This window comes from Melanerpes formicivorus, unplaced genomic scaffold (genome assembly GCF_026170545.1).
Source record: "Melanerpes formicivorus ecotype bairdi unplaced genomic scaffold, bMelFor1.0.p_v2 SCAF_1, whole genome shotgun sequence".
Lineage (NCBI taxonomy): Eukaryota > Metazoa > Chordata > Aves > Piciformes > Picidae > Melanerpes > Melanerpes formicivorus.
This window is the reverse complement of record NW_027142353.1, coordinates 29977742-30004081: the sequence shown is the minus strand read 5'-3', so window position 1 is coordinate 30004081 and position 26340 is coordinate 29977742. Positions and strand designations below refer to the sequence as shown.

The window sequence follows — 26340 nt, the reverse complement described above, 5'->3', positions numbered from 1 at the left end:
TTATGGAATGAGACACCATGGCCAGCATGGCACAGGAATAAATGTTGTGAGATACACTGGCCCAGATTTGAAGTAGACCCGAGAAAACATTAATGACTACTGGAACTCATCTGACAAAAAGCACAAAGTCCAGCTCTGGTCTTAGATTCAAAGTCACCAGAGCAAGCTGTGAACAGATTCCTATCAGCTTCCTGACTTGGGTAAAGAAGCGACTATTATTAGAAAATGCTTGTAGAGACTATGCTGATGAGGTTACTAGCTAGCCTCAAGGAGGTGGCTCCTGCTGAGTATGGGTTTTAAATGCTTTCCCTGCAGGGGAAGGTTGCTATTAGTCACTGGGACACAGACCACGCAGGAGACTGGTGTGTTATACTTCAGCTGGTAGTTCACACCTGCAAGGCCATGAGTATATTCAGCAGTAGTCTACAAACTAATTACCAGGTTGTATTGACCACATCCAGAAAACCAGGATCCATCTATGTGGTGAAGTAAGGAGGAAAAAGGATGGGGCTATGAGAAACATTGTCAGTTTTAACCTTTGTCATTACACTGGCCTAAGCTTCTGCTGTGTTGTGCTGGCAGCCAGCCACCGTGTGAAATAAAGATCCTTAGCCTGAAAACAAGTTAAAACATTTTATTTTCCTTTAAGGGAAGGATCTCTCTTTATTTCACATGTGCACAAATGCATAGAATTTTGCCCACACACCCCCAAAAAAAACCCACCCCAACCCACCACAAAACAAACAAACAAAACCCACACAAAAAAAAAAAAAGAAGAAAAAGAAAAAGGGGAAAAGGTCCATATTACTTGCTTCCAAACCTAGCACAGCAGCAAATGCCAGATTCTTAAATCTGTCATTTACTGCTGGTGAGTTATTCCAAAAGTAATTCATAGTTGTTACCTGGTAATTCCTCAAAAAGTGTTGCATCAATAATTTAAAAGCTGCAACAGCGTATGATTTTCAGTGACCTCAAACTCTGATTTTCAGGAAAGGGTAAGAGCTGAGGACCAATCATACATGATAATCATGTGACATGAGAAGGAAATGCTAAGCTATGTGTTGCTAACAAGTTCTCTGATGAGTGTACTTCCCTGGGCTAAATTGTTCCAGTACCAGTCCTCTGTGTGCCACTGGCAAGGCCTGAAGAAAATACTTTGTCTTACTCAATATTTTGCTCTGACTTGAATGTTTGTGAGGAGGTTGGTCAAAACATGAGCTGGCATCTCTTCAGTTTTTCCTTGTGCAAAACAAAATGGATGTAGCTCCATTTCATGTCAAGCTTACAACTTAAAGTTCATTACCTTCTGCATTAAATGGGTTTGTTTTATAATTCAAAGCTCTGATTCATTGCCTCGAGTGTTGATTGTGACCTTGATTTGATGACTGTGTCCCCACTGTTAATTACTTTGTTGTGGTTCTACTAATATGGTGATGTGCTTTACTTTCATTTGCTTATTTTTAGTATACAGGGCTGATTTATTCAGTCCAGTTGTAACATGAGTCGTGTCAACTAAAGATCTATGTAACTTAAATATTTCTCAGCCATGTGGCCCTGCCACCAAATAAATAACTCTACCCCCTCAAGATGATATCAAGATTAAAACAAAGCTATTAAAATGCTGTCTTAGCTAACAGTTAAACTGAAAAAACAACCCACAAACCTCAAGGTTGCAATGATACCTTTAACAAGCTCTTTAATGTGTGCAAGACAAACCTAAAGCAATTGCCTGCTAACTAGGGAAACATATGTTGCTAGTTTTGGAATTGCAGTTGCCATGTGAGCTGGGTGTCACTTCTGGGGGGAAAATAAAAGAAGAAAAAAAGAAAATAAAATTGCTACTTTGGGGGGTAATTATTTTTTCACTACAGGTGCAGAAAGTGCATTTGAACACCCTAAATGTTCACACAAGTTAAGCTTTGACTCAAACTGCAGCCTATCACAACCTGAAAACAGTCTAATAAAATTCATTCTTTCAGGCATTACATGACTTTAATAAAAAGTAGCATAGAATTTCTTAACAGAGGCTCATCTTTTCTCCTTCCAGATTTCACCTTTCCTCTGTGATCTCCCTTTGCACACTGCCCAGAGTACCTACATTTCACCACTTCTTCCTCCTTGCACCTCTTGGAGTCACTGGAGAAGGGACTAGCGAGTCCATGCAGTCACTGGTTGTAAAGGACCTAAACTCCAAAGCAGCCAAGGAGCATGCTGTGACACTACAGTATGTCTTCTCCACATGCAACAGTGGGAATTCATTTGCCATACATTCTCTCATTTAACCAAAGAAGGTATTCATAGAGTTTGCTGTAATGTATTCAAAATCTAATGTAGTAAATTATTGACATATGAACAATTCAAACCAGATTCCCAGTTTACTGCTTCTCCATAGCTGCACCAGACTTTCAGCCATAAAAACAACCTAGCAATTTGAGTAGGACAACTCTGTGATAATAATCTGGTCTGAACAACATGGGAGACCTCACAGAAGCAGAGGAGGACAGCAGTGCGCAATAACCAATGTTGGAAATTTTCTGTCCTGGCTCTTGTAATACTAATAAATGATTAATGCTAAATTTTGACCAGAGAAGAATAAAATACATTTCTTAGGAAATAATGTGGTGTTGACTCAGATTAACTAACTACATCAAATGCACTCATCTGGTTTAATAGTGCCCTTTGTCTACACTCATGGGGAGAATACAAAGCTCCAGGAGAGGGATAGATATGTTTGCAACACAACACAGAAATTCCTGGATTATCAGGTGTCAGCCTGGCACTTTGAACCATCATTAAATACCATATAACTAATTAGGAAAACGCAATACTTAGAAAATTTAGTGGCAACTGACATGTTGGAAGTTCAGCTCTCCTCTGTACACAGTATCTCTTCCCCCAAGTTCTGGGAGGTGTTTGTATGAGAGTGTTTTACACCAAAATGTTTCAAACTGAAAAAATGAGTGGTCTTGTTACTAGGTTCAGAAGACTGGGAATCTGCCAGGCTTTTACAATACTGTTCATTTTCTGAGTCAGCTCTTCTAGCTATTTTCTTTTTTCATTGAGTGGAGGACAAGCTCTATCTTACTAAGTGAATACAATAGAGTGAGAAGATGGAAATTGCCAGGAAGCCTGGGAAAGACCGACACTCAGCCAAGATTTCACTCCATGTTTTCAAGTTGACCTCACAGGCTCTTGACACAAGAGCTCTGAGTACATTAAAGAAAGGCCACAGCCTCATTTGGCCCTGTGAACATTGGCAACATGTTATGGGGACAATATACAAGCTTGAAAAGGAAAAACCACAGCAATGTCCGCATGCCCTGGAGGTTTTGTCTGGTGAAATGCTGTTTAACCAGAGCACTGTGAGGTTTTAAATGGCCATATAAGATTTATAGTAGGTCATGACCAGATCCCTTTTCAGGGCAAAGTTTGAAAAGTCCATTTATCTCAAAATTTTAAAAAAGAGTCTGGTAATTCTCCAAGGTTTTTACTATTCCTTCAGGCAACTGTTTTTGCCTGGCCAGAGTCTTAAACCCTCCCCAAGAGCCCTTTTAATGTGGGAAATATTGTCCGAGTGTCTGCCATCAAAAGACTAGTACTGAATATACAAATATTTACAAACCCACTCTAACTCCTCATGTTTAGTACAAGCTTATTAAGTTTTAGGAAAAGGGACACCATGAACTTAAAAGAATTGGCTTCAGGAAATCAGTATTGGAAGGCATTATTAGCAGGAAAGAGTGATGGTTATAGGAGGGGACTGAATCGAGAAGATTCAAGGTGTAGACAGCAATCTCCTCATGTCCAGATGATGGCATGGCTGCCCTACTGTGGGGCCAGCAGCCAAGGGACAGCCCTGGCTGGGTGGGTGGCAGTACTGCTGCCCAGATGGGATACATCCCACCCCTCCAACGATGGGAGCCATGTCAAACTTTCAGCAGTGGGTGGTGCCTGCAGGTAGCTCTTGCAGGTAGCCTCTTGCAGGCTTCAATCATGACACTGGAAACAGTGAGGCATGTCTTCTGTATGTGGCCCTGAGATCAGGGGCAGCTGGAGGAGACTGATAGGAGATGAGGGTCTGGGAGAGGACTTTAGTCCAGTGGGGTCAGGGTGGTTTGCAGGAATGGGGAAAGGGAAGATTGGGCAAGCAAGACAAAAAGGCTCCAAGAGGTGCAGAAAGAGAGCCAGTGTCAGAGGCTCTGGGACTGGGTTCCCCTGAGAAGAGCCAAAATTGTGGAGATCTGGGGTTGAGTTGGGGAAAATGTCTGTGACAGAAGCTCCGTGTCTGATTTTCCTCTTATCTCTCAAAAGATGCTGTAGGACAGAAGAAAAGGAAGATGGAGACAGCAAGCAAAGCCCTGTAGGGCTGCTGGGAGCCAGGCTTTAGTTGCCCCCTTGCCAGCACCTGCACTGTCAGCAGCTATTACCTGCTAGGATATGAAACAACACAGATCTCCCTGGGTATACCAGGCCAGAGCACATCCTTGCAAAAACATATTAAAGCATCTCAAAAGATCATTACAAAATAAGAAATTAATTTGGCAGGTCTCTATGGATCTTCTGGAATGATTTGTACCTGTTGTGTAAATCAGGATCATGGGATTCGTTACATCTGCTCCATTGTTTTTTGGTGTTGTTTTTGTGGGTTTTTTTGGTTTGTTTGTTTTATTTGGAAAACTATCCATTTGGAACAGTTATGCTTGAATGTGCCAGTACGTAGTGAGAGTTATTTGTGGACCATTCGTCTGCCACATTTCCGTAGAGAAGGTCCTATTCTCTTATGTGTGAATGTGTGTGAGGCAGTCCTTCAGTATGAAGACAAGTTTTGCATCTGAGTCAAGACTAAAAAAGACCTTAAAAGTCTTGATAGCAGTCTAATACAGAAGACACATTGGCATGCAAGGTAAATTTCATTAGGTATAAAATGCCTACCTTTAAAATAAATAATTTTATTATTTGCTAAAATGCCAGAAGATTGCAGAATATATTAAAGAGAACATATGTCCATTTTACTCCATGGGAAAATACCTAATTTAAGTCATTTATATTTATGTCTGCCTTTCAAAATGATACAATTTTTCAGGTTATAAAAATGTAATGTCTGAATTTAGACTCTTTACACTTAGTTTGAAGTCAGATCTAATTTTACATGTAAGATAAAAACAAATGAAAGCACACATCCATAATATGATCTGGTCCCTCTCTGACTGCTAAAAGGGCAGCCTACATAAAGAGAATTCTTGAAAGAAGGAAAGTCTTTCATTGTGTGTGGGATTTTGATATTTCATGTCATTTCAGTTTGAAACAAAATTCTTCAATTCTAAATCTTTCCCTGAAACAGAACCCCAAAAGAATCATAGAATAGTAGGGGTTTGAAGGGTCCGCTGAAGATCACAGAGTCCAACCCTCCTGCCAAAGCAGGACCACCTAGGGCAGGTCACACAGGAACACATCCAGATGGGTCTTGAAAGTCTCGAGTAAAGGAGGCTCTGCAATCTCTCTGGACAGCCTGTGCCAGTGCTTCATCATCCTTATAGTAAAGAAGTTTTTCCTCATGTTGAGGTGGAATTTCCTGTGTTCTAGTCTGTATCCACTGCCTGGTGTCCTATCACAGCACACCACTGAAAAAAAGTCTAGGCCCTTCTTGACATCCACCCTTCAGATGTTTATAAACATTAGTAAGTTCTCCTCTCAATCTTCTCTTTTTAAGACTAAATAGCCCAGGTCATAATGATGAAAAATCATAGAATCATAGAATTGTTTTGTTGGAAGAGACCTTTTAGATCATTATGTCCAACTGTAGTATAAAATATAAATGAAGCAGTAAGTGTTAATTCTGATGATCTGTAAAGAAAATGTCACTAGATGGACCTCCTGGAAACACTGACTGAGCAAAAAATTCTGCAAGTTTGGAAAATGAGCCAATTGAGTTTCTGGGGCAATGGTTTACATCAAAAAAGCACCAATGGTTCAGAAGCCTGAGTACCTTTCCTTCAGCCCCACTCATCAGGTTGTGAATGAGTGTCAGAGCAGTTGGTAGACGGTCAGGCTGAGTTGAAGTAGAACCATAACCAAATCCTGATGTCTGAACCACTTGTAAATGGTGCTCCTTTAAAATAATTCACCTGCACAACCTTTGAAAGTGCAAATAGTTAGTGATGTGATTTTTAAAAGCTGGAAATATTTCCAAAGTGCTGAGGCCAAATCCTCAGTGGGTAGAAACTAGGATAACACTACTGAAATCAGTGAAGCTGTTTAATTTTTACACCAGTGAAAATCTGGTCACTGGAGGTTAAAATAGACTTCAAAGTTTACATCAGTGTAACGTAAGAATCATTGCTAGTGTGCACCTATCACAGCCACTGATGAACCACAATAAGAATTACTGTGGGGTTCAAAATGTTAAAAACAAATATATAATTTAAACTTTCATTTCATGTAGAAAAAAATAATCCCAGTCAAACTAAATGAGAAACTTTCAATTTTTCTATTTATTCTTCACATCTACCATGAAAAAATGCTCCCCACAGCCACAAACAAATTGGGCAAACCAACAGGTTTGCTTGCAAAGCCAATTTGTCAGCTTTGGCTGAAATGTGCATAAACACATCTCCTGACGTCTGTGTATAAGACTTTTCACACACATGGAAAAATTATTCCTCTTTAACCAGCTCAAGCTAAGTATAACATTCCTCACACCCAAAGCTCACAAGAATTTTAATTTGGCTTCTGGGTATTTCAGGAACATAGGGTCAAGTTGCTACTTGGGAAGCTCTGCAGGGCATAGATATTTTACAAATGTGGCCTTGCTTCAGTGTGTATTTCAAGGCACTGGACAGAATCTTTTTCAATCTCTAGGATCTGCAAAACTGATGTGAGCCTGTGGAAGAGTATCCATCCTCTTCACAGACTTCTTTCCGATAAGGGAGGAAAATGAAAGCATTGCCAAAGGAGTAAGAGTCCTGGAAGAAACAAAAATAGTTTTTTGAATCTGATCCTTTTCTCAGGAAGTTCCATATGGGAGTTTTTCCCAAGACTTTCTTAGCCAAGGACTCTTCTAGGGGTAATACCAAGCACACCCAAATTCTTTCAGCTATGATATTTTTCAAGGCAAAGCATTTGTAAGCAGTTTGGTTGATCACACCAAGCTACAGGACCGTACTGGACTGCTGCCGTACCTTCACACCAGCATAAGTGAAATAGCTAAGTGGGAAGCTGCTCTTTCATTCTAAGAGCTTTGTCAGATTTCACAAATGTTCCTTTTTTTTTCTAGGGAAAAAACCCAGGCTGTTAGAAGATCACACCTTTTCTTTCATTGAAATGCAAGAAACCTCGTATGGTGTGAACCCTTTCCCAGTGGCAGAATAAATTCTTCCCCAAGAAGACAGGAAAGGATAAAAGTTTTCCTGCAACATGCATCAAAATTGAGGCACAAAGGACAAAAGGAGGAGATGTCTGGGTGGGACTACTTGGGAGAGCAAAGTATCTCAGATTGTGAAAAATGCAATCTCCTTGCAGGAGCATTTCAGGCCAAAGCCACATGCTAATCCCTGTGGGGAAATCACAGGGCATCTTTTTCTGTGTACATACTGGTTGTTTGTTTGTTTGTTTGTGTTTTTTTTTTTCCCCTTTTTTTTTCTTTTTCTTTTCTTTTTTTTTTTTTTTCCCTGGCAAACAAATTGGACATCATCCTGCTTCTGTGTTGCATCCTCCTTAACCCTCAAAGAGCAAAGAGACACCTTTTCAAGAAGGCTGGAAAATCCAACTGGAATGAGCATGTCATCTATGGAGCTGATGCCAGAAACCCCTGTTGTACCTGGCTGATTACTGAGCAATTAAAGCTTCAGGGGGGGAACTCCTACCAGCAGCGTGGACTACTGCCTCACTGAAAGGGAACTGAAATTTCTTCTTTGCGTTGCTGTACCTGCTCTAGAGAATCCCCGAGCTACACCTAGGATACAATTTTTGCTCTGTGCAAAGTATACTGACAAAGAGAAAGACAGGAAACAATGTTGGGAGACCTGCCTGGATGTGCAAGGAACTCCTAGACACACTGTTGCACAAACAGAAACTGTGCAAGGATTGGAAGAAAGGATAGCTAGACTGGGAAAGAAGGATGATCTAGGGAACTATAGACCAGTCTGTGCCTGGTAATATCATGGCGCAGATCCTCCTGGAGGGACTGCTGGGGCAGAAGAATAGCAAAGAGGTGAATTGGTACAATTAACACAGCTTCACCAAGGGCAAATCTTGCTGGACAAACCTGATGGCCCTGTATGACAAAGCCACAATATTCAATAGACAAGGGGAGAGCAGCCAACATAATTTATCTGGACCTCAGTAAAGCTTTTGACACTGTCCCACATGACATCCTGGTCTCCAAGGTGGTGCAGCATGGGTTTGATGGATGGACCATTCGGTGGATAAAGAACTGGCTTGACAGCCACACCCGAAGAGTGGCTGTCAATGGGTCCATGTCCAGGTGGAGGCCAGGGACAAGTGGAGTCCCTCAAGGATCAGTACTGGGACCAGTCTTGTTTAACATCTTTGTTGGCAACATGGACAGTGGCATTGAGTGCTGCCTCAGCAGGTTTGCTGACAACACCAAGCTGTGCGGTGCAGCAGACATGCTGGAGGGAAGGGATACCATCCAGAGGGCCCTGGACAGGCTGCAAAGCTGGGCCCATGAAAACCTCATGAGGTTCAACAAGACCAAGTTCAGGGTCCTGCGTCTGGGTTGGGGTAATCCCAAGCACAATTTAGGCTGGTCAGTGACTGGCTTGAGAGCAGTCCTGAAGACTTGGGGGACTTGGGGATGCTGGTGGATGAGAAGCTCAGTATGCACATTTGCTCATATTGTGTGCACACTAGCTGCAACTGACAACCAGATCCTGGGCTGTATCAAGAGAAAGATGGCCAGCAGGTTGAGAAAGGTGATTCTCCCCCTCTACTCCGCTCTGGTGAGACCCCACCTGGAGTACTGTGTCTAGTTCTGGAATCCCTATTACAAGAAAGATATGGATGTGCTGGAATGTGTCCAGAGAATGGCCATGAGGGTGATCAGAGGGCTGGAGCACCTCTCCTGTGAGGACAGGCTGAGAGAATTGGGGTGGTTCAGTTTGCAAAAGGGAAAATTTTGAGGAGACCTTATTGTGGCCTTCCAGTATCTGAAGTGGGATACAAGAAGGCTGGTGAGGGACTTTTTAGGATGTTGGGTAGTGATAGGACTAGGGGGAATGGATCCAAGCTAGAGGAGGGTAGATTTAGATTAGACATTAGGAAGAAGTTTTTCACCATGAGGATGGTGAGACACTAGAACAGGTTTCCCAGGGAGGTGGTAGAAGCCCCATCCCTAGCATTTTTTAAGGCCAGGCTAGATGTGACTCTGGGAAACCTGATCTAGTGTGAGGTGTACCTGCTCATGGCAGGAGGGTTGGAACTGAATAATCCTTGAGGTCCCTTCCAACCCTGACAATTCTGTGATTCTGTGAATTCACAAGCACACGAGGGTCAAAAGTCTCAAGCTAATGTCATGTAGCTGTACTGGGCTGAGGCACCGCTGCTTGCTACAAATTTCCATCTTTTCTTAAAACAAGGTGGTGATGAAACTGCGATCATTTGTGGGAACAGCCTGGTCCCCAACTTCCTGCTGTTGGTGCTGTGTAAACTTGAGCGCTCTTTCGTCAGACTGCCAGGAAATAGATACAAATGTATTTATAAGATTTCCCTTTTGCAGCATAGCACTAAAAGTAGCACAATACATCATTTGTCGTATAGGTCTCTGGTTCTCTCATCCCACTCTTGAAATAAGAACAGCCTAATGTTATCAACTACCAGTCCTCTTACCTCTTCCAATAAAGGAATTTTTGGCTACTGGAGTTACTATCAAGGTTAAAATCCCCTTTGTTTTACACGTGTTCATTGCCTAGGGTGTCTGTCGTTGCCCAAAGGTAGCATAACATTTAAGTCTCATTGAAAAATCATAAGCAACATACATAATAAAGAAAACAGAATTCATTAACAAATTCACTGCCCATAGGTATGTACTCAGGATACAGGAGAGCAGTGTTCAGAGTTTCAATTCAGTGATACTTTAAGTCAGTGCTCCTTTGACCCAGGCTGATGAAGATGGATGGACAGGTTAGATAAGATTATGCCTCCAAGGGTCATAAAAACGTAGAAGTTTCCCAGCCGAAAACTGATTTTTCAAAGACAATTACCTGCACAATTTAACTGGATGGCCACTTGTGCCTTTCAGGTTTCATATCGTCAATGCTTGTCTCCTCTTGGATTATTTTCTGTTTCTCCTGCTCTCAATTTTTGTTTTTATTTTGCCCAGATACACACATGAAAAAAACTCAACAGTCTTACACTTCTTGTCCTATGTGATTTATTCCCAAGAAATTAAATTACATTTTTGTAAGCCTGTGTTACTGCAAATGATAGCTGAAGATTTGCTGAAAAAAATTAATTCCTGGTCTGTTAGCGTGAAGCATCCTTGCTAGCACTGCACTGACTCTGCCTTTCAAAACCAGATGGAAGCAGTCCAACAGTATGATTAACTTCTTAGTCCCTGCAATTTCCTATGGCTCTGCTTGCCCTAGATTTCAGGATTGACCTCCTGCTTCACTGCAAAATGCACAGTTGCTCAGTTTGATAAATCACATGAATACTTTTTTGATCACAGTTATCTACTATTTACTACATACCCAGTAAGGTTTATCATATGCTGAGGCACTTCATATGCTGCACACATATACAGTCTTCTTCCCAATAGCACTCTGCATATTCTTCATGCAGCCAGCCAGCAACAGGACCTGTTTTCTCCTTAACTAATATATGAAAAACCACAGACCTGCACCTTCTCCCTTTCCCCTCTCCTGTAATTCTGTAAGTATCCACACACTAGTTCTTAAAAGATATGCCAAGCCAAAGAAAAAACATGAGAGATTACTAGTCAGACCTTTCTTTTAGCAGCTAGGTGTTTCTCAAAATGCCAGTGTTTCTAGGATTGTCTCCCCCAAAGAATCTTTGGGGAGCCTTTGAGAAACCATGGAGTTGCACTTAAGGAGGTGAGAAATGTTTGGCTGTCATGACAAGCAGGACACTGTTACTTCCTTGAAGAAAGAATACATCTTAACAATTTTTTTTCCCTAAACAGCAAAGGGATTTCAGTATTTAGTATTGCCACCTAGGGCTCAAAATTATTTTGGTTCCCTGGGACAGCTCTGCTCCATCTTCTCATGCAGTGTTGCAATACATCCAAATCATGTCTTCCATGCTGTGGTAGAATAATTCTAAGCAAACACCAGCAAGAGTCGAGGTATGGGAAAACTTCCAACAGTGAATAGACGAATGCTTCAGATCTTACTCACAAGTTAAAGGGAAATAGAGTCACAGAGATATCTATTCCTTTTCACTCACAGCCTTTCACACAAGCTTCTCTTTTAAAGGCCTCTTTCACTACTTCAAAACAGCTTCCAATACTGGAAAATATCTAACAATACTTCAAGCTCTGTAGCTAGGAGAGATTAGAAACTCCAGGCCACTGCTAGCAGCAGTCACCCTTTGCTACCCTGTACCATATGGGAGGGATGTTTCCAAACAGCGGAACTTTCATGTAAGGCATAAATGATAAATGCATAAATCCTGCTGGAGGTATTCTCTGTTTCCTCTCCAAGATAATCCAGAAAGTTCAAGCAATGTGCTTATGTTGTGAGAGCCATGTTTGTTTCTGTGACAGAGAGCACTGTGCATGTACACTCTCCTGCAGCCAAACTTTGACTCCTGCAGAGTCCATGATCCCAGTTCCATCACTCTGCTGGGATCCAAATCAGCTGTCCTGAGCCAAGGCTTCCACTTGGTTGTCACTGATTAGACAGACTTGTCATATGAAGTCTATCCGACCAGCCAGGCAGCTGAGTCACTCTGCTGATAAGCTGACCACACAGCTTCTCATATAAAGGACTCTCATGGTGTGAAAGGCAATGTTAAAAAAAAACCCAGTCCAGCACAAATACATGTACGTGAGTAACATGAACCATATTTTTGCTAGCTGCTACTGGACTATTTACTTACTGTAGGTTATCACAAGTTTAGCTACTTTGCTTAATCACAGCTCAAGCAGATACTTGAGAACAAAAAATCTTTGGCTTGGTCCACTGAAAGTTCTAAGGCTGCTTGGACAGCTTCCTCCTCTGCTTTAAGTGATATGTTAAAGGTCTAAATTGCCTCTGACCATTGCCTTAATACTTTATAAGCGGCCACTCCTCAGGCCTCTTTACCCAATTGGTATATCTCAATATGACTTTGTCTGAAGAAGAGTCATACTACAGATCCCATTAAACTAAGCATTGATCCTGTGGCTGCTTACATGGTCAGAAGAATGGATTGGGTTGTCCCAGGTCAACCTTTTCCATTCAATTTTCCTTGCAGCTGTGAGCGCTAAACATGAGCACGCACCCATGAGAGGCAGTGCAGCTGTACCTCTGCTTGCAAATGTCTCTCTCCCCACAGATCTTAGGCTCTTCTGCTTCACACCACCTGCTGCTCAGCTCCCCAAACCCTTTACTGCTCCAGAGGACTACAGGGAATATTTATTTGCCCTTCAGGATCTTAAGCGTAACTGGTGAGACCCACTAGGGTAAACCTCCTCGTGCCTGGCACAGCTTGCATGTCAATGTCCTAATTGTGACCATACATGGACAGACAAGACATGGTTACATGGAAATGCAAAGTACTATCCCTTCTTCCTGACAGGAAGGTGGACAGAAGCTTGGACAAGCTCTTTAACTCACCAACCGTCATGAATGGGGCTTTTGTACACTGCCAAATGGATGTTAGTGTTGAGATGCCTTGCTTATCGACAGCCCATGGTGGAAAATCAAAAAGGTTTATCATAGCCTGTACTTAACAGTTCAGGTCTGGATGATACATACCTATTCATCAGGTACTGTGCATAAGCTAGTGACTTGGACTCATGCAGGACTCTTTATCAGCTGAGATCGGCAGGCTTGCCAGCATGGCCATACAGCTGCTGCGATGAGCAGGTTCAGTTCTGCCTGTGCCTTTCAAGTCTGCACCAAGATTCATACAGAAACAGCTAGCAGAGTCTGCTTGCATTCTCCAGTATAAGTACACAGAAAGGATAAAAGACCATGACTGTGAATTAGGCATGTCTCCTAAGTACCACCCAAGCACTGTGGTGAATGAGCTTCACTGAGAGAGGAAATTTGGTGGTGGTAGAACACTCTCCTTTAAGTGTCCAAAACTCTTCAGCAGACCCACTTGGCCTGCACTACAGTACAGAGAAATAAAAGCAGCTAGGGGAATAAAAGTGCTCTAGGACCACTATAAATCTGTACTTCATGGAAAATCTTATCTTGCACATTAATATGAGATGCAAGTAAATTTAATGTGTGGATTAAGTACTCTGTAGTCTCTCTCACAGTGGGCTTTTCAGCCTTAAAAGAACAAAAGAAAAATGATGAGTGTTGTGTTTGGGTATGATTGCAAACAGCTGTAATTTACAGCTGGACATTCTCCACTGCAGATGTAGCCAGCAAGCAAGTAATTCTGGGTTAGTGGAACAGATTGGGAAAATTTAGCTTTTAACTTCAGCCTTAAAGTCAGAGTTCTGGGACTATGGGAGTCAATAATAAAAATCTATTTAGCTCATCAGGATTAAGCAGGTTTGAGACTTGGCTTAACCACACTACTTACTGTTAAACAACAACAGAACACAGTGAATATTCTAGTTACAGACATTTTTCTTCATTTGAAGGCTATTCAGGCAGGTGATATGAGAGTCAGACAACTGAATATATGTTAGTGCTGTATCATTAAGGTATATGAGTTAATTCCTTGCTCTCTTCTGTCCCAGAAACTGAGCAATCTAGGACCACTTTATTGAAGAGCACAATAAAATTAAAATCAAGCTGTGCTGTATAAACACCAAAGCTTTTTCATGAGAGAATGAAAAGCTAATGGGGCCAGTGCATCTTTCCTGACAAAACAGTCAGTGCAAGTGCAGAGCAACCTGTCTTCTGGAAGCAGAAAAGCTGTTTCAGTCAAGCTTCTGGGTCACTAATCTTTGTGTTTGCACATAAATCTGCTGGGGGTTACTGTGTCATTCTGAAAACAAGACTGAGTGCAATACACTAAAGAAATCAATAGCTACAGGTTGAAAAACTTGCTTCTTCCCCACCCCCCCCTTTCAGTTTATCTAACTGTTATCATTTTAATAGAACCTGAAAGCAGTAACTGTACCAAGAATATTAAAAACAAAACAAAACCAAACCAAGACAAAACCAAACCAAACCAAACCAAAACCCAGGCAAAAATACTGAAACTGCTGAGAGCTCTATTTAAGCTGCCTTGGTGCTGAGATGGGTTGGTGTGTGATCAGGAACTTTTAGCTGCTACTGGGACACAAGCAATGAGCAGCAGCATCAGAGGCATCCTCATTTCAGCCAAGGCTAGACAGAAACTGCTGCCACGGTGTGAGGTTTTTGGTCCTCCAATTCTCTCTCTCAGGGTGCACCCACAACCTCCCCAGCACCCCTTCCAAAAGGAGGACAGGAGGGTGACCCTTGCAGCTGAACCTTTACAGAGCATGTGGAAAAGCGGTAGTCTCCAGGCATGCTTTTATGGCCAGAGAGGGGAATATCTGACCATAAATATTAAAGCTGAGGTGTGATGGGCAACATTTAAGCCCTTTTGCCCTGAAGACGAAGGCAGCCTTCTCCCAGCTCCTTGACCACCCATGATGAGGAGGAGATCATCTATCCACCACTACCACTTTTCTTTTTAGGGGAGACAAAGATCTCAATATGGGGTTTGGGCCTTCTTAACAACCTCCAGAGGCACTTCTTCAGCCATGTTCACCAATCAGCTCAGGGGAAGGTTGGTGAGAAAAAACACCCCACATTTCCTTTGGTCACGGTATTGACCCCACCAACAGCAGAAGCTGCTTTGCCTCAGGGTGAACTTGAGCACCTCCAGAGAGAGGTGCAGAATGCTGGCTCTGATGCCTCTTTCTTTTTGCATTCATCACAGTTACAGAAAATACTTGTGTGTCCTGTAACTGTGCCGGCAATTTCACCCACATCCCACACATTTCACTTGGGATTTTTTTTTTTTTTTGCTTAAGGGGGGAAAATTCGAAACAAAACAATGTTTGTAAACTTAAGGGGGAGGAGGAAGGTCGATAATTTTGGCGGTCTTAGCCTCCAAGCAGAGAGAAATGTTATTCATCCAGGCACAACATATAATTCAGTCTAAGTGACAGGCTCTGCTCTGGAGAAATCCTGGCCTGAGCTGGCTTCCAGAGTCAATTACTGCTTATTCCCAGGGAGGCGGGGGGCGGGGGGCCAGACAGAGCAGAGGGGGCTGCCAACAAGGCATGGGGAAATTTACTCTGTGTCAGCCTGCATGACACAGTACCTCATTTGTGGATAAATGTAAATCTGCTAGTTCTTTTTCACAGGCACTAAAATGTACAGTCTCTCCTCCCCCATCCCTCCCCCTGTTCCCAAAACTGGCAAAGAAATCAGGATCATCTTAGAAAGCTACCTTATATTTCAATCAATCCTCTTTCATAAAAGTCATTTAAGGTAAATACCTGTGCAGACTTACAGCCCAACTATAACATTTACTATGGCCCAAATCCTGAATTCCTCACTTGGGCAAATTTCCCATTGAAATTAATGGCTATTTGCTTGAAAAAGAGCTGAGTAAAATCTGAACACTGTCTAAGTATTTGGTCTCCTGCTTATCTGCCTGGAGCACTGCTGCACTGCCTGAAGAAGTAAAAAAATGAGTTATATTCCTCCAAAACACCAATCCCTCAAAACTTAAGGAGTGAAAAAGGGCATTGTTTTTGTGCCTAAAATGTACAGATAATCTCATCAAAAGAAGAATAATTCCCAGGGAAAGGATTTGTAAGAAGTCAAAAAAGAACATCTCGGAATAAATGAAGTACTTATTGCTGAAAAACGAGCTTGGATATATTTCAGCAAACTCTAAAGCTCAGAATTTATTGCATCATTCATGCCTTCTCCAGTAAGTTTCTTATCTCTTGTTTGGTATCACAACAAGGGATTCTGCATACTCTGTATGAAATACAACAAGACTGTGATTTTTCCAGTAATAAACTCTACACATGCATGACAAATCCAACCATGCAAAATGTTTAACATCCCAGTTCACAGATACTTTGGGGACAAAATCCGATTATGAGTTATATGCCACAATAAATAGGACTCAACGTTTCATAAAGCAATTTATAGTTCATAAAAATGACAAAATGTACCTGTCAGATAGAACGTGGAGAGCAGATCTCTGTGCTGCCTGCTGGAAGAAAGGGCAGAGATGTTTATTTTATATTTTGACTTGAAAATTACAAGCACAATCAACACTTTAAAAAATGTGTTACACACAGTTTTGTCATGTGTCCAAAATGTTAAAGTATGAGCAAAGTAGCAGAGAGTCTATAAGTCAAATGGACATTCCAGTCTAATAAATGTACAAATGTTTTGTTAAGTACACCATAAAGCAGAAGATTGTCAAAGCACTGCACGGTATTTGAGACTGGAGCTACTCTAGATGAATTTTTTTTTCTGTGGGTCCCTGAAAATTCATCAGGACTTGGTTTTCTGCCTTCCCCTCTCCCTCTCCTTTACCATTAGTCTCCTCCCATTCTTCCACAGAAACAAATATCATGTATTTGGTTCCTTTTGCAATGAAGCCTGTAGCTATAATTATAAATTTTGCAAAGCCTGCCAGAGTTGCTGCAGGCTTTTTGTGAATGCTGCCATGTCAATCTGCTGGCAGCTTCTGACCACACAGTACAACATTGACCTGTTGCTGGTTTGCTCCTCAGCTTTTTTTCTAGTACAACTCTTTGGATGAGGTGGGGAAACATGGTGCTTTTTCTTGTGTTAACCAGCAGGTCTGGGAAGAGAAACTGTAGCCTCTCAGGTTTAATAGAACTCCCAAGCCTATCCCTGAGCTAGTTTGCCACTTTATTATTATTATTCTTTCCCTTTCTTCAATCACTTCAAGTGGTGTAATCCATGTCTCTGGCACAGTAACCAGCTGCTAAGCAAACAAAATGCTAATGCTTTGAAAATCTGCTTTAAAGCCCTGTGGTGGGTTAACGCCCTTTTCTGAAAACAAAAACAACACAAAGCAGGGTGGAGGGCTTGCGGGTACTTTACCCTCCCTGCAGGGTGTTTTCCCCTGGGAAGCTGAGTCTGTTCCACTCCCCCCTCCCTGCCCAGCTAGAGTATAAAAAGCAGGACATCATAGCTGTTGGATCTCCTTTTGGCTCCTGCCTCTGCTAGATGAGAGCTACTGCAGCTGCCCTCCTGCTCCTCAGCCACGTGGCCGGACCTGATCCTTCTCCCTGCTGCCTCCGTGCCTCCTCAGAGAAAGATTGGTTTTGCATTATTCTTTTCTGTCCCCCTCCCATCCATCCTTGTTCCTTGCCCTTGTGAACCTTTCCTGTTATTGTTATATATATATTGTTTAAAGAAAATTCTTCACCTCTCTACTTCCAAGCTGACTCCAGATTATTGTTTAGTGGATTTGCTCCTTACCTCTTTTTTTTCCCCTCTCTGTTTGGAGGGAGGAGGGGGGAGTGGGGGAGAGATTCTCAGCCTTTCCCCCATTTGCGCTTTTAACTCGCAGTTAAGGCTCAAACCACTACAAATTTTGGTGCCTCCACTGTGGGGCTTGGAAATTAATATTGTATTGGGAAAGCAATACTTTTTCTGAAAAAGGGACTGGAAGTAGAAATGGCAATTTTAAAGAACCTGATGGTCCAAGCCTTTGCATGGGTGTTTGGCTGGATCTTTTGGACCCACATCTATAAATTAATAACTTACCATGTGGTGTGGTTAATGATAGAGATGCTGATAACTGGATAAAAGCTTTACCAATGAAGTTAGGCATGTATCTCTTGAATTCATTGAATTTCACTGTCAGTAGTAACTTTTCTAACACAGGAAATTTTCCTGAAGCAAACTATGAAACCAACAGTGCAGACAAAAGTGCCTGTGATGGAAAATTGCTTTACATTGCAATATGCTCCATATGCTTAAATGTAATCCTTATGGGGGCATTTGCCATGACCGTGTTGGGTGGGGGATGAGCTAACCCATTAAGAGCTGTTTGGAGGGTGATAACACACTCCTTTGCACTCTTTAATGACTGGGGACATGTCTGCTGTGGGCATTGTAAGCACTCTGTAAACACAAAGAGGGAGGGGTCGGATTGTAATGAGTGTGCCAGATCTCAGTCTGAGCCCCAGGCACAAGGGTCTGCCCTACCACCAGCAGTTCCACAGTTGACCCCTGATGCTCCTGCCAATGCAGTCTCTCTAGCACCGGTCATCACATGCAGGAAAAGAAGTCAAAAATCATCTCCAGACACAGATGATGAGGAAGGAAACTCAGCAGGCCCCAGCACCTCACAGAACCCAGCGGTGAATGAAGATGAGTCAGACCAGGAAATAACTGTTACATCGCTGCCCAGAAAGGAACTAAGGCAAACTCATCTGGATTATGCAAGGAAAGAGGGTGAGCCAATACTAAGCTGGGCCCTGAGATGCTGGGATGAGCTGGGTAAGAGGAAGGCAAAGCTTTTAGGCTCCCTGACTTGTGATGCTGGTCTGGACAAAGAGTTAGCCAAACTTGATGGAATGCACACTCTCTGGGCCCGGATTCTCAATGCCAGCAAGAGCCGCTACCGCTCAAGAGATAACCTGCCCTGGGCCCCAGTTAGATGGACAACTATGGAACAGGGCATTTGGTATCTGAGACAGATGGCCATGATGGAAATAATTTATGGGGATGGCCAGCTTCCTTCGGACCCAGATGAGGTGCCCATGAGACAGCCCTTCATAAAGAAACTTACCCAGGGTGCTCCTTAGAAATATGCTCACACATTAGGAGGGATACTCTTGACTGGACAGGATGGAAGTCCTAAAACTGTCTGTGAGTTTGCCAATGATTTAAGGGAATATGAGGACAGTGTAAATCAGAAACCTCTGATCTCAGCCATAGAAACTATGGGTAAAGACATTGTCAAAGAGATCAAGACCTCCATGTCTGAACTGAAAAAGGGGAGCGATGCCTCCTTTTCCCCTTCTCCTTCAGAATGGGTCAGGTTTTGGCAATCAGGAACAGGTGACCTTCCCCTAGGAGATCACCCCAAGCCAATTGGGGGATGTCAAGGGGGTCTCTGTGGAGGTTCCTCTGTGACCATGGAGAGGACATGGACACCTGGCATGGCCAACCCACCTCTGCCCTCTGGAACAGGGTGCGGGAACTGCAAGGTGGGCACCACAGGGATAACTCATCCAGGAGAAGGGCTGCCCCAGTTTCCCGGAGTGGTCCCTCTCGCTCAAGAGACCCTTCCCCTAGTAACACAGGACCGTGTGACAAGGGTGGACATTGCCGCCAGCATTACAGGTGCCTTACCTCCAGCCAGGTGGAGGCCAGGGACAACAGAGTATACTGGGACGTCTATGTGAAATGGCCTGGCACTTCAGAAACCCTGAAGCTCTGGTGGACACAGGGGCCCAATGCACCCTGATACCATTGAGGTACAAAGGGGCTGAGCCCATAAGTGTTCATGGAGTCACAGGAGGCTCACAAGACTTGACTGTACTGCAGGCTGAGATAAGCCTGACTGGGAATGAATGGGGAAAGCATGACATAGTGACTGGTCCAGATGCACCTTGCATTCTTGGCATTGACTTTCTGCAGGAGGGATGCTTCAAGGACCCTAGGGGGCACAAGTGGGCGTTTGGGGTGGCAGCTGTGGAGACTGCAGGCAAAGAACAGCTGTCCACCATGCCCGAGCTGTTGGATGACCCCTCTGTAGTGGGCAGCCACAAGGTGCAGGATTTGAAGTCACCTATTGCCTCTCGCATAGCACATCACAGGCAATACAGGACTAACAGAGACTCTCTGCATCCCATACACCAACTGCTTTGATGACTGGAGAGCCAGAAGGTGATTAGCAAGGCTCACTCCCCCTTCAACAGCCCGATATGGCCAGTGCGGAAGGCAAATGGGGAATGGAGACTGATGTGGACTACCGTGGCCTGAATGAAGTGACTCCTCCGATCAGCGCTGCCGTGCTGGACATGCTGGAGCTCCAGTATGAGCTGGAATCGAAGGCAGCCAAGTGGTATGCCACAATTGACATTGTTAATGCCTTTTTCTCCATTCCCATTGCAGAAGAATGCCGGCCACAGTTTGCTTTCACCTGGAGGGGAGTACAGTATCAATGGAATCGGTTGCCTCACGGCTGGGTCCATAGCTCAACCATCTGCCATGAGGTGATCCAGACTGCCTTAGAGAAAGGTGGAGCCCCTGAGCATCTGCAGTTCATCGATGACATCATTGTATGGGGTGAGACAGCAGAGGAAGTTTACCAGAAGGGTAAAAGGATAATTGACATCCTGCTGGAGGCTGGCTTTGCCGTCAAGAGAAGTAAGGTAAAAGAGCCTGCCAGGGAGATCCAGTTCTTGCATGTTCAATGGCAAGATGGCCGTCACCACATCCCTCAGGAGGTGGTGAACAGAGTAGCCACTATGGTGCAGCCCACAAACAAGAAAGAGACACAGTCCTTTTTGGGGCTTGTGGGCTTCTGGAAAATGCATATTCCTGGGTACAGTCAAATTGTGAAGCCTCTCTTCCATGTAACATGGAAGAAAAATGATTTTGTGTGGGGACGTGAGCAGCAGGTGGCGTTTGACCAGATCAAAGAAGAGGTGGTCCATGCTATGGCTCTGGGACCTGTTTGAACTGGACCAGAGATCAAGAATGTGCTGTACACTACAGCTGGTGAGAATGGTCCTACATGGAGCTTGTGGCAGAAGGCTCCTGGTGAAACCAGGGGCAGGTCCCTAGGTTTCTGGAGTAAGGCGTACAAAGGCTCCAAGGCCAACTACACCGCGACAGAGAAGGAAATCCTAGCTGCCTAGCTGCGTCCGGGCTGCCTCTGAGGTAATTGGGACTGAGTCACCTCTATTTCTAGCTCCAAGGCTTCCAGTCCTGACCTGGATGTTCAAAGGAAGAGGCTCAACCCCACATCATGCCACAGATGCTACCTGGAGAAAGTGGATGGCCCTGATAACTCAGCGAGCTCGGATGCCCTGGCATAGTGGAAGTGATCACCAACTGGCCAGAGGGTGCTGACTTGGGAATGCCACCAGAGCAGACAGTGACCCGTGCTGAGGAGGCTCCCCCATATAACGATCTCCCTGACAACGAGAAGGGCTATGCGCTATTTACAGATGGGTCCTGCCGGCTTGTAGGAAGCAAGCGGAGATGGAAGGCAGCTGTCTGGAGCCCAATAAGGCAAGTGGCGGAAGCAAGGGATGGAGAAGGTGAATCCGGTCAGTACGCAGAGGTGAAAGCTGTCCAGCTGGCACTGGATGTATCAGAACAAGAGAACTGGCCAGTGCTGTACCTCTACACTGACTCCTGGGTGGTAGCCAATGCCTTGTGGGGGTGGCTGAAGGAATGGAGGAGGAACGGGTGGCAGAGAAAAGGGAAGCCTGTTTGGGCCACTGACCTGTGGCAAGACATCACTGCCCGCCTGGACAGGCTGCCAACAAAGGTACGGCACATCGATGAACACATCCCCAAGAGCAGAGCCACAGAGGAGCACAAGCACAGCCACCAAGCAGATCTGGATGCTAAAATCTCCCAACTGGACTTGGACTGGGAACACAAGGGTGAGCTGTTCTTAGCTCGCTGGGCCCATGACACTTCTGGCCACCAAGGGAGAGATGCCACATACCAGTGGGCTCGGGACAGATCCGTGGACATCTCTATGGAGGCCATCTCACAGGTCATCCATGAGTGTGACATCTGTGCTGCCATTAAGCGGGCCAAGCGCATGAAGCCTCTGTGGTATGGGGGGAGATGGTCGAAATATAAGTACGGAGAGGCCTGGCAGATCGACTACATCACCCTTCCTTGGTCTCACAGTGGCAAGCAGTACATACTGACCATGGTGGAGGCAAGTGCAGGGTGGCTGGAGACCTACCCAGTACCTCAGGCCACTGCTCACAACACCATCTTGGGCCTAGAGAGACATATCCTGTGGAGACACGGCACCCCTGGGAGGATTGAATCAGACATTTGAACCCACTTCAAGAACCATCTCATAAGGGACTGGGCAAAGGAACATGGCATTGAGTGGATATACCACATCCCATACCATGCACCAGCTGCAGGGAAGGTCAAGCGCTACAATCGCTTGCTAAAGACCACCCTAAAAGCCATGGGGGGTGGAACATTTAGGAACTGGGAAAAACACCTAGCTCAAGCCACTTGGTTAGTGAACAGCAGAGGATCTGTGAACCGAGCTGGTCCTGCCCAGTCCGACCTGCTGCAAACAGTGTATGGAGATAGAGTTCCTGTGATTGCTGAGAAAAACCTGCTGGGGAAGTCAGTGTGGGTTTTCCCTGCTGCTGGTGGGGACAAACCAACCCGAGGGGTGGTCTCATCTGAGGGGCCTGGTCACATGTATTAGGTCTTGTTAGAAACTGGGGACATTCAGTGTATCCCACAGCGGAATGTGACTCTGGCTGAGAAGGGATGAACTCTGCCTTTTCCTTTTCAAGGGATGAGGAAAAGGCAGAGATACTTAACACCTTCTTTGCCTCAATTTTGCTAGGACAGAATGTCTCCCTGACAGCTGGCCTGCAGAGCTGGCAGAAGGAGCCAGGGAGCAGCACAGTTCCATGAGGAGGTGGTTGGAACCCTCCTCAGCAGCTTGGATCCCAACATGTCCATGGGACCAGATGGGATTCATCCTAGCGTGCTGAGAGAGCTGGCAGAGGAGCTGGCCAAGTCACTATCCATCATTTTCCAGCAGTCCTGGCTCACTGGAGATGTCCCAGAGGACTGGAAGCTGGCCAACATGGTGCCCATCCACAAGAAGGGCCAGTTGGATGAGCCAGGGAATTAAAGGCCTGTCAGCCTGACCTCAGTGCCAGGCAAGATAATGGAACAGGTCATCCTGAGTGCAATCACACAGCACTTACAGGATGGCCAAGGGATCAGGCCTAGTCAGCATGGATTTAGGAAGGGCAGGTCCTGCCTGACCAACCTGATCTCCTTCTACGAGCAGGTGACCCGCCTGGTGGATGTGGGGAGGCCTGTGGATGTAGTCTACCTGGACTTCAGCAAGGCCTTTGACACCATCCCCCATAGCAAACTCCAGGCCAAGCTGTCAGCCCATGGCTTGGACAGCAGCACTCTGAGCTGGGTTAGGAACTGGCTGGAGGGCCGAGCCCAGAGAGTGGTGGTGAATGGTGCCACATCCAGCTGGCGGCCAGTCACTAGTGGAGTCCCCCAGGGATCAGTGCTGGGCCCCATGCTCTTTAACATCTTTATTGATGATCTGGATGAGGGCATTGAATCGATCATCAGTAAATTTGCTGATGACAAAAAGCTAGGGGCAGGAGTTGATCTGCTGGAGGGTAGAGAGGCTCTGCAGAGAGACCTCAACAGGCTGGACAGATGGGCAGAATCCAATGGCATGAGATTGAACACATCCAAGTGCCGGGTTCTGCACATTGGCCACAACAACCCCATGCAGAGCTACAGGCTGGGGTCAGAGTGGCTGGAGAGCAGCCAGGCAGAGAGGGACCTGGGGGTGCTGGTTGATGGTAGGCTGAACATGAGCCTGCAGTGTGCCCAGGCAGCCAGGAGGGCCAATGGCATCTGCTGGGCTTGGAAGAGTGTCTTGGAGGATGCAGATGCATTTTCCTGTACCTCACACACATCATACTTTGACAAATAAAAGATGATAAATTGATGATTGGGAGATTTAGCCACTTTGCCTTCCATTTTTCCTGTCCTGTGGATTAATTGTTATCATGTATGGAATTACACTAGTTATACCGAGGCTTCACGGACGTGGTGCAGGTTCACGTACACATGGTGAGAATTTGAACCACTTCTTTGGTGACAGTGTAACAGTAAGTACTACTAGTGCATGAGTAAATTACATTGTTGCCAAAGCATTTTGTTTGCCTTTGGCTCCTAGGTTTTGCCCTGGAACTGTGCAGTGAACTATGTAAGCTGTATGCCAGCCCGTCTCATACTAGCGATCACCAAGATTTCTGGATATCACCCTGTATTGGACTATAATTAGTGAGCTGCAGAGACATTTTTTCCCAAGCCAGGATTAATGAAAAATGTAATTACTATATACTGCCATTTGGGAACCAGACCAGAACAAATACTTTTATATCTGTGTTCTTTCACATTTCCTGGCCTGCATCATGAACAGTGTGGCCAGCAGGAGCAGGGAGGTCATTCTCCCCCTGTACACTGCACTGGTTAGGCCACACCTTGAGTACTGTGTCCAGTTCTGGGCCCCTCAGTTTAGGAAGGAGGTTGACTTGCTGGAGCGAGTCCAGAGAAGGGCAACAAAGTTGGTGAGGGGTTTGGAACACAAGCCCTATGAGGAAAGACTGGGGGAGTTGGGATTGCTCAGCCTGGAAAAGAGGAGACTCAAGGGTGACCTTATCGCTCTCTACAACTACCTGAAAGGAAGTTGTAGACAGGCGGATGTTGGTCTCTTCTCCCAGGCAGCCAGTACCAGAACAAGAGGACACAGTCTCAGGCTGTGCCAGGGGAGGTTCAGGTTGGATGTTAGGAAGTTCTATACAGAAAGAGTGATTGCCCATTGGAATGGGCTGCCCAAGGAGGTGGTGGAGTCACCGTCATTGGAGGTGTTCAGGAGGAGACTTGATGGGGTACTTGGTGCCATGGGTTAGCTGTTTGGGTGGGTTGGATTGGTTGATGGGTTGGACACGATGATCTTGAAGGTCTCTTCCAACCTGGTTTGGTTTATTCTAAATAAAGGTTTTATTCTAAATAACTCAGAGGAGGCAACAGTCATCAATGTATTATAGTAATTGTGTGAATAGTTATAAGTTGTTCTAAGTTTCTCTCTCCTAGCTTAATACCAACTTAGCATCCAGGACTCAATGTACCCACTGCACACCAATCCAGAGAGTTCCTGCATCATCTCTTAAAGGTCTCTTCCAACTTGGTTATTATTATTATTATTATTATTATTATTATTATTATTATTATTATTATTATATTTCTTCACTTTCCACATTGATTCTGTTTTAATTTCCTATTGTTTTGTTGGTTTTAGCTTAAATGCAGCTTATCCCTAAACTAGTGAAGCCAGGAAGAAAATTTTGTGAAGAGTAAAACCTGAATGCATGCTGTAATATGAACTACAGGACTCTGAAGAACTTTTTTCTGCTTCAGATCTCAGAGCTGTTGTGGACCTAGAGCAACATTTTTGGATAATCCTTTTATGGTGAACCCACCTCAATCCAAAAACATGCATGGTCTTTCATCTTCTGTGTTAAGCTGTGAGTTTAGTCCAACTCTGTTTATAGGCACCTTCTTGCCTGGAAGTCATATCCTTGCCTGTGAGATGGAGCTGCCTTCTAGCCTCACAGCTACTCTCCCTTTGGAGGTGCTTATAGATTGTGATCAAGCCAGCCACCAGCCCTTCTTTGGAAAACCTCAGCTCATAGCACAGCAATATCTTTCACTTCATGTTTTCCAAATGTGTTAGGCATCCTCCTCCCTTGTCCTGAAACACTCTTCATTTTTCAGTATTCTTCTTCAGACCTTCACAGCATTGCAATGATACTCTCAACAGGGCTCAAAAGAAACCTTCTCACACCTATGGAGTTTCTTGTGTCTTGTGGTCACAAAAGATAGTCCGAGGAGCTTAGGTCAGGCAATGTTACTTCTCTCACCACATTATTCTGTAGTTCCTCACTATTCCTAGGGGCTTTGTTCAAGGATTGCTTTCCAGTGTGGATTTCAGAGGGATTTAAATTCACTTGTAAACTGCAGCTTGAGTGTTTCTCTGTAAACTTGCAGTATAAATGTGTGAATGTGATTTTCACAGTCCAGTTGATATTTATTCAAGATTTACAGGCTGTAAGTCTTAAAAGGGTCTTTCTTTCTTTCTCTTTTGGAGTTGGTTATCATCAGAGCCACATCTTCAAAGAAATTATAAAACCTTTTATGGATTTCATGATTTCTCCAGACCTTTCAACACCACATTATTAATTTTTTTACCCTGCAGTTTTGTTATTATATTTCTGGCATACATTGTTCTTTCTCCTCTGCTTTGACCATTAATCCTTATTAATCTTCAGGGGCAGCACAGTCTAGTGACTTGAACATGGCATCTGTGAGTGAAAGACCCAAGCACTAATCCTGGATTTGCATCTAGCTTGCCATGTGGCTTCAAACAAGCCACATC

The 26340-nt window shown here is 44.3% G+C and overlaps 1 protein-coding gene across 1 annotated transcript in view; it reads right to left on the bottom strand.

Annotated features, from left to right (window-relative positions):
* Positions 1–26340, bottom strand: part of AFF3 (ALF transcription elongation factor 3) — a 365437-nt gene that overhangs the window by 71069 nt on the left and 268028 nt on the right. The window contains exon 9 of the mRNA XM_068138610.1: positions 16313–16353. Coding sequence (XP_067994711.1) covers positions 16313–16353 — 41 coding nt within the window. The remainder of the gene's footprint in view (positions 1–16312; positions 16354–26340) is intronic.